The following is a 16,544-nucleotide window of genomic DNA, read 5'->3' as shown; positions in this document are numbered from 1 at the left end:
GCCAAAGTTCCCCAAAAAATCCGAGTGGCGATATACGCAATTCCCAAAAATTCATTACTTAAAAGCAAAAGTTCCCCCAAAAAGGAGTTGCGATATACGAAGTTCCCAAAAATTCATTACTTAAAAGCCAAAGTTCCCCAAAAAATCAGAGTGGCAATATACGCAGTTCCCAAAAATTCATTACTTAAAAGCCAAAGTTCCCCAAAAAATCAGAGTGGCGATATACGCAGTTCCCCAAAATTAATTACTTAAAAGCCAAAGTTCCCCAAAAAATCAGAATTGCGATTTACGCAGTTCCCAAAAATGCATTACTTAAAAACCAAAGTTCCCCAAAAAATCAGAGTTGCGATATACGCAGTTCCCAAAAATGCATTACCTAAAAGCCCAAGTTCACCAAAAATCGGAATTCTGAAATACGCAGTTCCCAAAAATGCATTACTTAAAAGCCAAAGTTCCCCAAAAAATCAGAGTGGCGATATATGCAATTCCCAAAAATTCATTACTTAAAAGCAAAAGTTCCCCCAAAAAGGAGTTGCGATATACGAAGTTCCCAAAAATTCATTACTTAAAAGCCAAAGTTCCCCAAAAAATCAGAGTGGCGATATACGCAGTTCCCAAAAATGCATTACCTAAAAGCCCAAGTTCACCAAAAATCGGAATTCTGAAATACGCAGTTCCCAAAAGGTCAACTCCCCAATTGCTCAATTTCCGTTTTGCTGAGTTTTTGAAAAGCGGTATTATTAATTGGGTGATTTTTCAAAATCGTATCTCCGTTAATTAAACGTTTTACACCCATTTCCTTTCCATCGAAAACTACCGTATCTTTACTTAACCTAACTCAACCTAACAAATCATAAATTAATATAATTTTATGGTATGCTATAGAGAACAATGGATTTGTCGAGAAATGACGACAAGAGAAACAATAACACAAAATAACATATATATATATATATATCACGAAGCGGAAAAACACCCCAATATACTTTTTCTGAAGGCCGGTAAAGTTAACTTGATCATTCTCCTCGGTAGAGCCCAGAATTCGCTAGTGAAACGGGTATAGGCGGCGCCACAGTCGCTACCCCTGCAACTTGGTTTGTCCGCGTACTTTGTTGATCAAATCAAACGATTAATATGGCGGATTGTAGGCGCAGAGGTGGCATAAATTGCGAAGTACCCTTTTGTACCTCATAAATATTACAATTCGAGTAAATTGTGAGAAAAGAACGTCGGAGTTATCGTTTCACAATTTTCCGAAATGCAAAAATCTTTTTAATGTGTGGTTAACTAATATAAAATCAGGGAAGACGCCTAGTTAGTGGGCACAGATTAGGAATAACGACCATTACATGAGAACTAGGGGGCCTACTTCCCAGCGATTCCGCGTAGTATATTTAGAACGGTCAAATCTAGACACAAGTAGGAAAAACAGTTTTTTTTCTTATGAATAAGAAGTAATTATCCAATTTGGGAACACCTATTGAAATATTTATTTTAATTTAATAGAGCTTTCTCTAAATGCCTAGCTAAACAGGCCAAACACTTTCGCAAAGACAACATAGCGCTACTTCAGTAGGACTTGCAAACTTATTTTCTCTTTGGTTTTAAATATTCTGCTTCCACTCATTCCTATTTGATTGGTATTTTCTGAAGCATCACTCATAAAGTCGATTTTCAAAATATAGCTAAGGTAGCCTACGTGAAGATAGTACATTTCATAATTTAGTAAGTCCATAACTGAACTATTTATAAAATTAATGAGATATTGTTAACTAACTATTTTTAATGGTTTGTATAAAACTATAACCGTTAATTGACTAGGAGTTTGATCAAAAATCCACTATTTATCCAGACAACTGGGTTGGCAGGTTTGCCAGAGATTTCTTTTTTTAGCCTCACGGATTCATGAAAAATTGGGCCAAAAATAAATAACCACAAAGTAGTATTTTATGGAATGGTCTATTGGAAATTTCCATACAAGGGTCCCTTACTATATTTACGCTTAAGTCTAATCAACTAATTTAAATTTAAATCAAGTAAAATTAATTTATGAAATGACTCATTTATCATTAGAAATATTCATCAATACATTTCAACTTCGATAAAATTTATTTCGAATTGTTAAATCAAATTGGTAAATAATGAAGTAGTAGATTTTAATTAAAACCTCTCATAATAATATCCATTGACAAGACAGACCAATTTTTCCGGTATTAAACATTAAATAAAAGAAACTGCGGAAAATGGTCCTCCGGAAATAGCCGTTTTTAACAGCCATTTAAAAAAATAACAACGGTACCACCTATTTAAAAAATAACGAATTTCTATACGCCGTATTTTTATGAAGGGTTTCATTGTGATGGCGACTTCTAATGACCCATTGTTTTAACATTAGACGCACGCGCGGCAAGCCATCGGAGAAAAAAATTGAAAACATTTCTTTATATTCCACGATAGATACTTATTAAATGGTAGAAATATAAGTTTAATTAGATCGCGTTTTTATTTGTAACGGCCGAAGAAATGGAAACCAAACAATGCACGTTCTACAAAAGAACATTATTTGGACTGACCAAGAATGTCTGAGAGGGGGAGCGGGACATTGTTTGGAGTGACCAGTGGGTCGCTTAATAGGCTTTGGAATTTCTGAATACCGCTATAAACACATCATTCCCACCCAACGCCGCCACCGATTTTACCATTTGAAAAACCCTCGTATACGTAACTTTCCGTGACTGTCTCAGATATTTTTTTAAGTTGCAATCCGCGCCCTGGTCAAATTTAATGACTTTAGTCGAGACCACTTTCGCGCGTCGCCTTCGACGCGCTGACTATTGTCTCTGTCTTGTACCGTTACTTATTTATTGAAAATTATAGTGAAAGACGTTAGTGAGTGTAAAAGGGCGACCGTAATTTCGAAAATGTTGAAATGAAATAGCGGAAACTATATAGTATAGGATACAGTTTTTTGATAAAGAGAGCGCCTCCTATTTTCGTTTTTGCTTCACAATGGCCTTCAATACCACGCACGGTACATTACCGGACTCGGCTTTTGGGAATATAGAGATAAAACGGAGATTTTATATCCATAATGGGAGGATGGCGTACGTCATTGCGCTGTAAAGTTACGTACTACGACGGTATCTAAATACAATGCAAACATCAGTAAATCTTTACAGCGCGCGTTACCGTTTTGGGCGGTGTTATCGGTCGAAATTAAATCTCCGGTTCTGGTTGAAAGGCGCGTGGTTGTTTAGATTTTTGCGCGTCGGAACCTTTTGTTTAAGAATACTCTCCCTTCTATTGTAAACAAGCGTAAACGCGGGCTATTCAACAGGAATATCTGGAAAGAGCGGTGGTGGTCTGTATAAAGATGAGCCGATACGTTTCAAAATGGTCGGAGTTGATTAGGCCTTTGCTCCATAGCCGTCAAGGGAGTGTTTAGTTTGCGCCATTTGAGCGATTGAAAAGAATGTTATTTTTCGGGTTGATTGCCCCGAGAGAAAATGGCTCTCTTTCTCGTCCGTTATTGCGTCCAGCGAAAGTTAATCCGCGCTTGAAACAATGGTTCTAAGCACCCCGCGAATTTACTAGAGTTCTCTACCCAATTGTGTCAGTCGAGTGCGTGGCGTAACTAACGAAGTGTCTGATACGTTCTCTTTTGGTCTAGATTGCGGTGGTACTGGCGAAATTAACAATTACATCGTCTCGGATGTGTTCACGGTGGAGTAGAACACGCCGTGAACACATTCGTGTAATGACACTTGTCAGACAAATGTTACATTCTACCCTCCTACATTTCAGGCAGGAGTTCAACCAATATATTTGTACCCCCACAAAATTGCCATTCCAAGAAATTCGTCTATAATTTTTCAAAACCCTCAGAAATAATAATTACATTATACATAATATAATAATATATTTATATTATTATACAAATTAAGAAAGTGGTTTAATTAAATACTTAATTAGACTCGCTATTTGCTTAACACTACTCTATTGTCGTGGGAATCTCTATCAAATACGGCATACAAATTTACTTTTGTACTCCACCAAATATTTTCCTTACACCGTCACTGCAAATTAAGGTACTTATCTCTAAGAGATATTTATATACTTATGCTAAAGTGCTTTTTTATTATTGCCCAAATATCTACTCTGCGACTGTCCTCGTGTACAGGGAGTGCAATTTATCTAGGGGGCACACAGTGTGCCTCTGTACCCCAGGTAGTAGGTTCACTGCTGATTCCAATGTGCGCGAATTTGCCACATCACAGCGCGGGTCATACTTCGCCTAATGATGTAAAATTTAAATATTACACTGCGTAGGAATACGTACTTATTTATAAAAAAATATTTTCCCCTCTAGATTAGTTTTAAAAACTCACTATATTTTTAATTACGCTTATCTGAAATCGTTTGTACACATTCTGTTGCGTATATAGATTGTTATTGAATATGGAACTCTTCAATTTTGCCAAAATGCCAAAATCAATTTTTTTAGGTACACTGCTCAAAGACAACGATTTAATAAACTTTGACTTTGAATATCTCTATTTGGTAAAATATTAGTGATATCGGAAGTAAATGAACCGAGGTTATTGGAGAGTGTCAAATTTTTTAAAAGTTATTTTCCTTAATACCCTTCTCAGTTCCTGCCAAAAACATGCACTAGGGTAAGTAAGTTTTAATTTCTTCAAATTTGTTTAGGATTTAGCTATATTGTCCCTTTTAATTATGGACTAATCTACTTTTTCGCGTATTTTATCGAGCTATGAAGGCGTCGATTAAAGTTAGATCCTATATAGAAAATGCACTTAGTATGGCAGTGAAGTAGACAAGGGCGGTGTTTCCGGGACTACTGTACTAAATTTCCACCCCCTTCTAGACCCCTCTTAACATTCACATACTTCGACCCCCCCCCTTGACGAATTTCTGGCTACGCCACTGTAGTATGAGTTATGCAGCGGTCTGCTAACCTCGCTGTTTTTACTTCTGGTGAAATAGTTGTGAAAATTTTTATGGTTGTAACTGAAAATGCCTTGAAAAACTATATAAAGATACCACCTAGGTTCCTTGTCTATTTTTTTGAATTGATTATTTATTAAAAAGGCGAGCTATTTCGATAGTTCAACTAAATTTAGTCTATATAGCTTTTAAAATACGCAAATGAATTCTCCATAAATAAAAACGCAAAATACAAAATGTATTTTGAAAATTGGTTTTTCAAAATGCAAAATGTAAAATGGCTTTTGCAGCTCAAAATAAATAAAAAACAAAATGCGAAATGTTTTTACAAATGCACTGTTTACTTTAAACTAGTTATATTTTAATAATTAATAATTAATTGTTATTATTAATTAGTAATTAATAATAATTACGTAGAGATTTCAAAACAATCCTCGCAGCCAGCGTGGGAAATTAAGCGGTGGCACTGTACGAATGTTCGTCTACTTCTCAGTATCGCCATCTATGATTACTTGTAAGTAAATAGCAGACGAACTTTCTCTGCGATCAGGGTTGGACATAAGGCACTAGTCACGGCATTTGACTACTAAAATAAATGCTCTGACTACTAAAATTAACCGAAATCTGGGGGCTCACTAGTCAATTTGACTAGTAAAAAATTTACCTAAATATTCACAAACAATGGCGAATACGACGTATGATAAATTCATCATTCATCAATTCCATTTTATTTAAAATAAATTGTGATCGGCCAAACTCAAATGATAATAAATTCCTATTTTAATTCTGACGTGTAAAGCAAAATGTTGGCTGTCCTTCTTGTTTTTACACCCCCATTTTTACCCCCACTAGTCAGTGACTACTAAAATAAATTAAGATAGGACGCTCACTAGTCAGGCTGACTACTTAAAAAAATATCCTTATTTCCAACCCTGGCTGCGATGATGGTACCACAGTAAAAACATTGTGAAAAAGCATTTTTTAAATGTTTTTCCACATATCAAACCCACAAAATGCAAAATAGTTTCCTAGAAACTCAAAATGAAAATGTAAAATGCAAAATACTTGGCATTTTCAAAATGTATTTTGAACAACCCTGCTTATACCTATACTTATCGAAACTATTCCTTCTCGAATCGCGGTTTGACGATAAAATCATGTTGGTATTATGTCGACATTAGTGGGGGTCATATAATCCGCCACTTAATCATTTCGGGGATAACAAAAGAATCAACGTTGATCGTGTCTCTTGACCCTACTTTCAATCTGCATATTCGAATCGCGCGTTCCGTTACCCCTGAAATTAGCAAGATGTCAAGGTACAAATGCGAGAGCCGCTGATTCCCGATTGTATCAAGGATTCTGATTGTATCAACCGCGTCGACAATCGGAATGTTGAACCCATGACACGCGTTTCGTAACAACAATCGCAAGAATAAGATCTTATAAGACGTGATAACTTCGAGAACCGTAGCATCTAGGTGAAGGTCGTAATTCGTACGGGAATTAAGACTCGTGGCTCGCCGTAGGTGGAGCGAAGGGGTCAGTGATGCGGGGAGGGGGGGTAGCGCGTTTTGGAACACAAAGATTTTATTTTCCCTCGCGCGGGACAATATTTCCGTAACCACCCAAATAAGAGGAAACAAAAGGTCGAGATTCTTTGAACAAAAAACCCGAAGGTGGCTGAAAGTGGGGGGAAGGCGAAATGGGAGAACGCGAGGGAGGGGCACCAGTCGAGAGAAAGTGGCCGCGCTGTTAATATGGCCAGGACAGTGGTGAGGCCGCGCCTTTGCACCGATTGAAAGGAACTACGGGTATAAAGGGACGAGGATCACGTCCCATTAGATCATTCCGCTCCTTACCTGAGCACTCGAAAGAACGCGAATTTGCCACCTCTCTCTATCTCTCTTCTCTGGACTAAGTCTTCCGAGACACACCAACCCAAAGCACCATGATTGCTCAGGTACGAAGTGTCTATTGATATGATGGACGGAACCCCAACGATATATTGTGGATTACTATGCTTCTGTGTCACCAATTCTCGCATAGTTTTCCGTAGTATCCTTTCGGGATGTAAAAAGACACTTTCACTGATAGTGGCGTTGTCGAGCTAGAGGTCCTCTAAGCAGACGGAGGCTGATTATTCCATCGGTTGTTTTGACGACGCGTATTTTTAAAACGAAAAAGACTCGTCTTCTGCTTAGTTTTAGCTCAGTCACGCCACTAGCGACGAAAGTGTCTTACACATCCATTGAGATAAAGTGAAACTGATGGTGTCGCTAATTATCTTTTTAGCTACTTATTGGCGCTCTCGCAGTCGCCGCTGCTTCAGCTGGTGTCGTTACTGGTGGAAAGAGCGTACAATCCCGACAACAAGACGTAAGTCATGCTAGTTATTGAGTCTTACAGATTTTATCGACATTCTGGATTTCAGGATTACGGTAACTACGCCTTCAATTACGACATTGTCGACCCATTGGGCGCTTCCAATGGACGTTGGGAGACCGGAGACAAATGGGGAAACAAGAAGGGAGCTTACACTATCACCGACATCGACGGAAGGACCCGACGCGTTGAGTACGTAGCCGACGAACATGGATTCCGTGTCGTGGTGAAGACAAACGAGCCAGGAACCGCTGCCAGCGCCCCTGCTGCCGCCGTTATCGCGTCGCCATACGCTGGAACTGAAGCATACGCTCCAGTTGTGGTAATAAATGTTAATATTTTCGTTATATTTCAGCTAGTTTAAAGCTGGTTTTCATTTGATCAAAACTGCAGTGAGCGTCGACGCAAAAAAAAAATTTTTGGCTCGAGGATTTTTTTCCGTCAACGCTCGCCGTCGTGGACGCTTTGCCATAGTGAAAATCAACCTTTAAAGGTTAAAAAGAATGATTAAGTAACGCCCAGTTACGCGCGCTACTGGAAACCAAACATTATTCCTAAAGCTTAGTTGCCGCTAGGGCGCAGTATAATGTATTTTTCGTTACGCGCTTAAAAAAGCGTTGTTCGTTCCAAAGTTGAGTGAAGCGCCGTTATACGCGCTGGTGAAAACTAAGACTTATACAATTTCTTTGCCTTAATAATGATTATTTAATTTGATATATTCAGGCCAAAGCCGTCGTTCCAGCCGCTGCCTACGCCCCGGTGGCGTACGCTGCACCAGCACCAGCTTACGCCGTTAAAACTGCACCAGTATACAGAACGGCACCCGTTTACGCCGCACCCCTATACAAATCGGCGCCATACGCTTACGCCAGCGCGCCCGTTGTAGCTAAAGCTCCAGTTTACGCCGCTCGCTACGTCCACAAGCCCGTCTATGGACACGGACACGGACACCATTACGGATACTATTAACAATAACGCTCCTCGTTTCATCTATAGATTTAAAGGTAGGCTTTCATAATTTTGTTAATAAATTATGGCTATAGACTATAGAAAATTATTATATGTTTCCAGGCTTTTATTGTGGGAAGTGGCCAAATTGTCGATCTCAGTCGTTTCCAAGATCGGGCAAAAATTCATTCGTGTCATCATGTTTTTACTTTATTGCAAATACTGTCGCGGCCCATTTTCTTCACGAATGTCTTTGTTTCAGGGATTTATCTGCGAAAGATGCCACGCTTATAATGAAACTTTTCCTGAGTCTTTACTGGATATGAGACTACGAAATGTCTTCACGGGTTTATTTTCAGGATCAACGAATTAAGCTTATCTAGCGACTCTAGTCTTGGCCTTCTTATTTGAGCTCAATTCTTGTACACATTGTCGCTTCTCTTCTTACCTTTTTGGAATTTCGCGGATTTATGAAGCTGATCATTTGGCAACTTCTTTTGCTTGTACAAAGCGATAATGCCTTTTTGTACGCCAAACGTTACTTGCCGTTCGCGTCTTTTTTATGGAAAACATTTTCACGTTTTGCTTATGTTAAATGTTGTTTTTTTGAGAAAAGATCAAAATAAATTATTTATTTCTACCAAATTTGTGTTTTTAAATAAGAAACTTGTTTCTTACTTCGTGTACTCTACACTATTATAGTGGGCTAATCTTATCAATCGAGCACTTGCGACATCTATGAGAAACTGCGGGCCTTATGTTTTCAAGGCGTATTTATTATTTATTTCTACGAAATTTGGGTTTAAATAAAATCCCTTTCTCTGTGCAGTCGAAAAAGGCGGCTTAACCTTATAAATGGAGCACTTGCGACATCTATGATAAACTGTGGGCAGAATCTATTACTTCAGACATGGATTAATTAGTTAATTAATCCATGCTTCAGACTTATTTTTTCCAAGACTTATTGATTTTTTATTTCTACCATTTTTTTCAAAAGGAACCCTTTCTCGGTGTAATCAAGAGTGAATTTAGGTACGGAATTTATTCTTGGTGTAATCGAAAAAGGCGGCGAGCAATATTACGTTCATGGTGGGCTCAAGCTTGGATTAATAATAGAGGTGCCTACCTGGCTATATCACTTGGAGAAAAACCTTACAAGCAAATGGATTTTACGACAGCAGCGCTGCTTCGGCGAAGTTAACGGAGAATTTTCGAAACTCCCGTAACACGTAGTCTTCTACAGGGCAGAACCCGTAACAAACACTTAGAGATATATCCAGGTAGGAACTACTATTATTTATCCAAGGCTCAAGCATATATTAGAGGAACAGATTATTAAATTTTGTAGTGGGCTAACGTTTTCAAAGGAACACTAGCGACATCTATGAGAAATTGCGAAAAACTACTTACAAAATTTAAATTTCAGTTTTCAAAGCGCATTTTTTGTCTTAAATTTAAAAAATTTAAACATTTTATGCAGGGTAAAACTTTATTGAGATTCGGAGGAAAATCACAGATGTGCTTGAGAATTACACTAATTGTAAAATGTCAATTACGAACCAGACAATATATTATGACAGTGATAATTATAGACACATATTTGCTTTAACTTTGAATTTATAAGATGTAATTATAAAATAACAATTTAGCATTATTTGTAAAAATATTTACTAACAAATAATTTTTAGCTGTGTACATTTTGTACTGGCACTTTTACTAGTATAATTTGTAAAAAAACGAAGTACATAACGTGACTTTGTGTTTTATACCGTTTACATTGGATTATAATTGTTGACTAGAGTCACTGGTCGTGCTGGAAGATCTACACGGGAAGAAAACCCAAACAATTTCGTAAATATTTCTAGGGTTTTTGAGTTTTTTCATAAATGAAGATTTTTTATAAATCTATAGGATCTATCAAAGGAGAATCAAACTGCCAGAAAAGATCAAAGATGGGCTAAGGCTCTTTTTAAGTAGCGGAAGTTAATTTTGTTTAAGGCTGCCCAAAATTTTAAACTTTTGGCAATTAATTTCTCCCCATTTGTCTATTGTTTTAAACTAAAGGTTTCCATCATTTTAAAAGGGAGTAATACTTCGAAGAATGAATAAGGAGTGTTGAAGTCTTTGATTTGTTACGAAGTAGATGACTGGGCCTATTACGTACTAAGAAATAAGACATTTTAATTCCAATTACTTTTGTTTTGAAAAATGCAGTGAGTAAACTCACTTGAAAAAGATAACTGTGACGTCTAAATGAGATAGTCACAGACATGCGACTTTCCTCTCTGTCTAATGGATGGAAAGTAAATTCTAAGCGAGGTCTTAGAAGACCTTCACTTTCTACGATAGCTTTTGATAATGGTTGATAATCCACTATTCTATAAAGCGCCTTAGATTCACCTGTTAATAGGTTAATTTTAAACCCAAATTAATTTTTGATTTTTTGACAATGACAAAGCTTACCATAAAAGGGAATGTCATAAATGGCATGATATTTTTTGCCCACCCCAAGGGGTCTACCATCAGCTTCTCTGACATGGGATGCAAATGGAAACCACTAGTTTTAATAATACCTTATTAGTTTGCACAGATTAATTATTCATTTGGGAACCTTTTTAAAACCTGCCTTGCTCATATAATCAGTTGCTGTTACAAAATTTATTGCATCATCAATTTTGGCGTTTAACCGCACGGATCTGTTTACAGTCCAAAGATCTTTTTCTACTTCGGTTTGGTACATAATACCGATTACGGTACCTAATATACATATAACGGCCCAGCTATTCATCTGGAAAATTTGCATGTTTTGTTTTACTAAGCCTTTGCAATAATTTCGCGAAAAACGTTATCTTTAGACTTTAGTTAATAAAAAATATATGAAATCGGATTTTTCAGAAACTCTTACCGTGGACTTTTCTTTCATGTTCAGAAAGAATAACAAATTTACAGAAATACTTTTATTATCCAAATCATTAATCAAACATTTCAAAGAAACCTAGTGGTAAGTATACAGGGGCGCTGAGGAGTGAGGACCATTGAGTTGGGAATAAATAGAGGTACAACTAAATCTGGCTGCGCGGGACCAATTTCGTTCAATAAGGAGACTTTATCAACTTTATCGTTCTACCGTGGCAGCATCTGTCTCTAGTGGTGGTAATTATATTGCAATTGAATTGTTTTCGCGAATCTGATGCGAAATTGAAATGTATGATTACTCGTAACAGACAAACCTTTGAAGTTGTTTAAAAATAATTTTATTATGTCAACACGATCCTTTTTAACTCAGGTTACGGTGAGTTAGCTAATAATTACTTATTTTTAGCCATATAACTTTACAAAGTATAGATGGCGCTTCCACCTAATTATAAAGATGAATTTCGTACAGTCTTATCAGAACAGGTCCCGCGTAACCATGGTAACCGAAATCATATTGTAATTCTAGCAGTATTATTCCCAATTCAATGGTGAGGACTACTGGAGCTGCTGGAGCATAAAATTAAGAAGTCCATAGTGATGAGAAGAATATTATTAGAGTTAAGTAACTGATTTAGGTAATAGCGTTTTGAATGTCAAGATTATAAAATATATACGGCATATCAGTCTTTTTATCATTATGCGGTTGCGCCATCTAAAGTGAGTAGCATTTTTCTTGGGCGATATTAATAATTAATTTAATATACTGTTGTCTGTCACTTTTTCGTCCCTGTCCTTTCTCTCTTCTTTCTTGCCCTAATTTTATATTTTTTGGCCTTTGGTCTTCTGCTGCTTTTGTTAGTTTTCTCTGCTGCTTTTGTTAGTTTTCTCCCTAGTTCCCTTCCCGTGCTGGGAGTAGTGGCGTACTCCTGTAATCCCAAGCATCTGGGAGGCAGAGTTTGTGGATGGCCGTGTGAGGACGACCACCAATCCAGGGGCGTAGGAAGGTCTTTATTTCAGGGGGGGGGGGGCAAACCGATAAAACTCCCAGTCTTCCCCCCGTGTTGAAAACAAGTTCGCCAAGAAGGCGATAATATTATTTATAGTTAAACAGGGCTGACATAGACTTCAGCGGAGCTTTCTAAACGAAATTGATAGTTACGTGGTTTTGCTCTAAGAAATGATTTACCTGGTTTTAGCATTATAGACTCTTGGAGGAAAGAAGGTGTTTCTTGAGGGGATAATACAATACAGAAAACAGTTTCGAAACGGTCTCATGGGTAAAAAACTTCTTATTAAAATCAAAAAGCCGTGGCAAGCTTTCGACCATCCTCGCGGTCTTCGTCAGGCACACTAATTACAAAATATACAGAAAACGTCCCGACAATACGTATTTTTTACAACTGACACCAAGAATTATTTTTTAACATTCGTTAATAATTACCATGGACGTACTAGGTTTTCAAGTTAATAATACAATACCTCTAGCAGAGGCGGTGAGCACTTAAGCGGGACAAAGGGGGACAATGAAAATCCTACATAAGCTATATTTTATAGATTTCTAATCCAAAAATTAGTTGGTAAAAAAAGCGAATAGTGATCAATAAGGCTAAATTTTCATTTAAATAAGCCTAAATTTTCATTTAAATAAGCCTACATTTTCATTTAAATAAGGCTACATTTTCACTTAAATCAGGCTACATTTTTATTTAAAAAGGCTTTGGATTTAAAAAAGGATACATTTGTATTTAAATAAGGCTAAATTTGTATTTAAATAAGGCTAAATTTGTATTTAAATAAGGCTAAATTTGTATTTAAATAAGGCTAAATTTGTATTTAAATAAGGCTAAATTTGTATTTAAATAAGGCTAAATTTGTATTTAAATAAGGCTAAATTTGTATTTAAATAAGGCTAAATTTGTATTTAAATAAGGCTAAATTAAAATACGAAATATATCTACCATAATAATTCTGATTAAATAATTTAATAGAGGCATCAATATAACCTCTGACCTTCTCTTCTGTGATCACGCGCTTTCATGTCGTCCTACCAAAGACAAAGGCGGCTGCACACATAAAGCTCGCAAGCGAATTTTGAGTGCGCGCGCATGCGAAGCGTGTGCGAAAGTAGGATTTTTTTCTAATTTCGCGTTGCGTTGCTCGCTTCGCGCCTCATGTGTGCAGCCGCCTTTAGGTGGAGCGAGATTTTCGCGTCGCTTCGCGTAATGTTAATGATAATGTGCTCAACATCACGCGAAGATCTCTCGCCAAGGCTGTAATAATAATAATAATCAGCTATAGTGAGTTGCAGGCTAAGAAAGACAAAATATATAGTACAATCGGCGCAAGGATGCCTCAGATCGTTTCCGGTCATTCCACCGCGCGAAATTTGAATTTGGCCATTTTACGGTCAAATTCGAATTTTGCTCCTTTTGTCGTCTTTTAGCGCCACCTAGAGACCGAAATTGGAATCTTTATTTTTTAATTTTATAATTGTGGTGGAGAGCAAATTTAAAAGATAAGGCATTCCTATAACTCTTAAATTTAAAATAGTATGTATAATTATTTATTTTTGTAAATTTATTTCTACGTCTTACCAGTTAAATAGGTAGTTTCTTTTAAAATAGTTACCACGCTTTCTTGGGGGTAACATTGTCTTAATGAGCTATAGACGTTTAAAATTATATTTTTATCTTTATTTGTTAACAATAAACCTTTATCATGCTTTTTATAGTAACCTCTTGGGCTATTTAAAATAATTGGAGCTTCAATTATCGAACTTTCTTTAGCTGCATTAAATAATTAAACTCATGACAACATGAAATTAGATGGCGCGAAAAGACGATGAAAATCACGGAATTTGAAATTGAGCGTAAAGTGGTCAAATTTAAATTACGCGCGGTCAACTGGCCGGAAATGGTCTGAGGTATCCTTGCGCCGACTGTACTATATATTTTGTCTTTCTTAGCCTGCAACTGACTTATAGGCTAATTCCCAAGGCACCACCTTAGGCCTAAGTCATCAAGCGACTTTTAAAGCCATTAATTCAGGTGGCCGGGTTATTTAACGCCAAACCGGCAGCGGCGGCGATCGGAAAACATTTCTGTGGGGGCACGAGCAATTAATTTTTTATCCAAAAATCCATATACTTAAAACTTAAGCAAGAAAATTTACAGCTCGAAATTTTTCTTACTAGATATATATTTTTTAAAGTGTTCTTTCTAATATCTCATCCGTCCACGAATACATTGATAACAAAAGTTAAGTCGATATCTTTAGAAAAATATCTGTGTACATGGATAGATAATTAAGCCTTTCTTGACCAAATACATTCAGGGCCGTAACCAGGGGGGGTGCCACACGGGCCGTGCCCTACCTGGAATTTGAAGTGCCCTACCTAGAATTTTTAGATGAAATTTAAATCTGAGGAAAGTGCCCTACTAAGATATTTTGGTGGTCATTAAAGTTTTTCAGTTGTACGCATTTTTATTTTCATTTTTTCGTTAAAAAATTAGCAATTATTAATATAAACAAATAAAATTATAAAAAAATATAAACTAAAATTTTCAATATTTGACGAACCATCGCAACCATAGTCTATATATCTCTTTTCGTCATTACACCTGATATAAAAAGATATTTCTATCGTGTGAGTTAAACGGTGTGTACCTACCCCACTCGAAAAGTTAAGATTATGAACTTGCAGTAAATCAAATACAAACGGGGCGCCCGTCACTCGTCACAGACATAGCTGCACACCAAGACTTGGTTTCGCGCTCAGTGTCACCAAACGTTTTGTTTGGCGTTAGTCTCGTTTCGGTCTCACAATAATTTCCCCAAAAACACGAGAGTTCGTCTCGGGCTCATAGTTTTTTTTTCCTAACTACGAGTGCTCGTCTCGGGATCATAGTTTTTTCCTAACTACGAGAGCTCGTCTCGGGATCATAGTTTTTTCCTAACTACGAGAGCTCGTCTCGGGATCATAGTTTTTCCTAACTACGAGAGCTCGTCTCGGGATCATAGTTTTTCCTAACTACGAGAGCTCGTCTCGGGATCATAGTTTTTTCTTAACTACGATAGCTCGTCTCGGGCTCATAGTTTTTTTTTTCCCTAACTACGAGAGCTCGTCTCGGGATCATAGTTTTTTCCTAACTACGAGAGCTCGTCTCGGGATCATAGTTTTTTCCTAACTACGAGAGCTCGTCTCGGGATCATAGTTTTTCCTAACTACGAGAGCTCGTCTCGGGATCATAGTTTTTCCTAACTACGAGAGCTCGTCTCGGGATCATAGTTTTTTCTTAACTACGATAGCTCGTCTCGGGATCATAGTTGTTTTTTAACTACGAGAGCTCGTCTCGAGCTCATTAATTTTTTTAAACACGAGAGCTCGTCTCGAACTCATAATTTTTTTAAACACGAGAGCTCGTCTCGGTTTCATATTTTTTTTCTTCCAAACACAAGAGCTCGTCTCGGTTTCATATTTTTTTTCTTCCAAACACAAGAGCTCGTCTCGAACTCATTCCTCTCCATAAACATTGGTGCTTTGTATCGGGCTCATACTTATTTCCTTATTTTACCCAAAAATTGTTACACTTTTACCCCAAAAATGTTCCAATTTACCGAAACTTAATGAAATTTTCCTAAATGTGGTCCAAATTACCCATTTCGCGAATCTGATGCGAAATTGAAATGTATGATTACTCGTAACAGACAAACCTTTGAAGTTGTTTAAAAATAATTTTATTATGTCAACACGATCCTTTTTAACTCAGGTTACGGTGAGTTAGCTAATAATTACTTATTTTTAGCCATATAACTTTACAAAGTATAGATGGCGCTACCACCTAATTATAAAGATGAATTTCGTACAGTCTTATCAGAACAGGTCCCGCGTAACCATGGTAACCGAAATCATATTGTAATTCTAGCAGTATTATTCCCAATTCAATGGTGAGGACTACTGGAGCTGCTGGAGCATAAAATTAAGAAGTCCATAGTGATGAGAAGAATATTATTAGAGTTAAGTAACTGATTTAGGTAATAGCGTTTTGAATGTCAAGATTATAAAATATATACGGCATATCAGTCTTTTTATCATTATGCGGTTGCGCCATCTAAAGTGAGTAGCATTTTTCTTGGGCGATATTAATAATTAATTTAATATACTGTTGTCTGTCACTTTTTCGTCCCTGTCCTTTCTCTCTTCTTTCTTGCCCTAATTTTATATTTTTTGGCCTTTGGTCTTCTGCTGCTTTTGTTAGTTTTCTCTGCTGCTTTTGTTAGTTTTCTCCCTAGTTCCCTTCCCGTGCTGGGAGTAGTGGCGTACTCCT

General features: G+C 37.0%; 2 protein-coding genes across 3 annotated transcripts; one reads left to right on the top strand and one right to left on the bottom strand.

Moving 5' to 3' along the window:
• Positions 1–6,861: 6,861 nt before the first annotated feature.
• On the top strand, positions 6,862–8,821 carry LOC149943611 (uncharacterized). Its single transcript, XM_090174922.1, has 5 exons — positions 6,862–6,931; positions 7,264–7,347; positions 7,403–7,675; positions 8,077–8,357; positions 8,425–8,821. Exons 1-4 carry the CDS (start codon positions 6,920–6,922, stop codon positions 8,320–8,322), a joined length of 615 nt encoding a protein of 204 aa, XP_090031048.1. The 5' UTR covers positions 6,862–6,919; the 3' UTR covers positions 8,323–8,357; positions 8,425–8,821.
• A 963-nt stretch (positions 8,822–9,784) lies between these two features.
• On the bottom strand, positions 9,785–11,334 carry LOC149943610 (uncharacterized). Of its 2 annotated transcripts, XM_090174956.1 has the most exons (6): positions 11,207–11,334; positions 10,928–11,089; positions 10,765–10,858; positions 10,529–10,701; positions 10,395–10,464; positions 9,785–10,123 (listed from the first exon to the last, which is right to left on the bottom strand). In XM_090174956.1, exons 1-6 carry the CDS (start codon positions 11,222–11,224, stop codon positions 10,074–10,076), a joined length of 567 nt encoding a protein of 188 aa, XP_090031082.1. In that variant the 5' UTR covers positions 11,225–11,334; the 3' UTR covers positions 9,785–10,073. The 2 variants fall into 2 exon arrangements, with proteins under 2 accessions (XP_090031082.1, XP_090031083.1); XM_090174957.1 differs by having other exon boundaries at positions 9,785–10,464.
• Positions 11,335–16,544: the final 5,210 nt, after the last annotated feature.

This window comes from Leiobunum rupestre, chromosome 5 (genome assembly GCF_980474605.1).
Source record: "Leiobunum rupestre chromosome 5, qqLeiRupe1.1.hap1, whole genome shotgun sequence".
NCBI classification, from domain to species: Eukaryota; Metazoa; Arthropoda; class Arachnida; order Opiliones; family Sclerosomatidae; genus Leiobunum; species Leiobunum rupestre.
The sequence above is the reverse complement of the archived record's forward strand: the minus strand, read 5'-3'. Positions and strand labels throughout refer to the sequence as shown.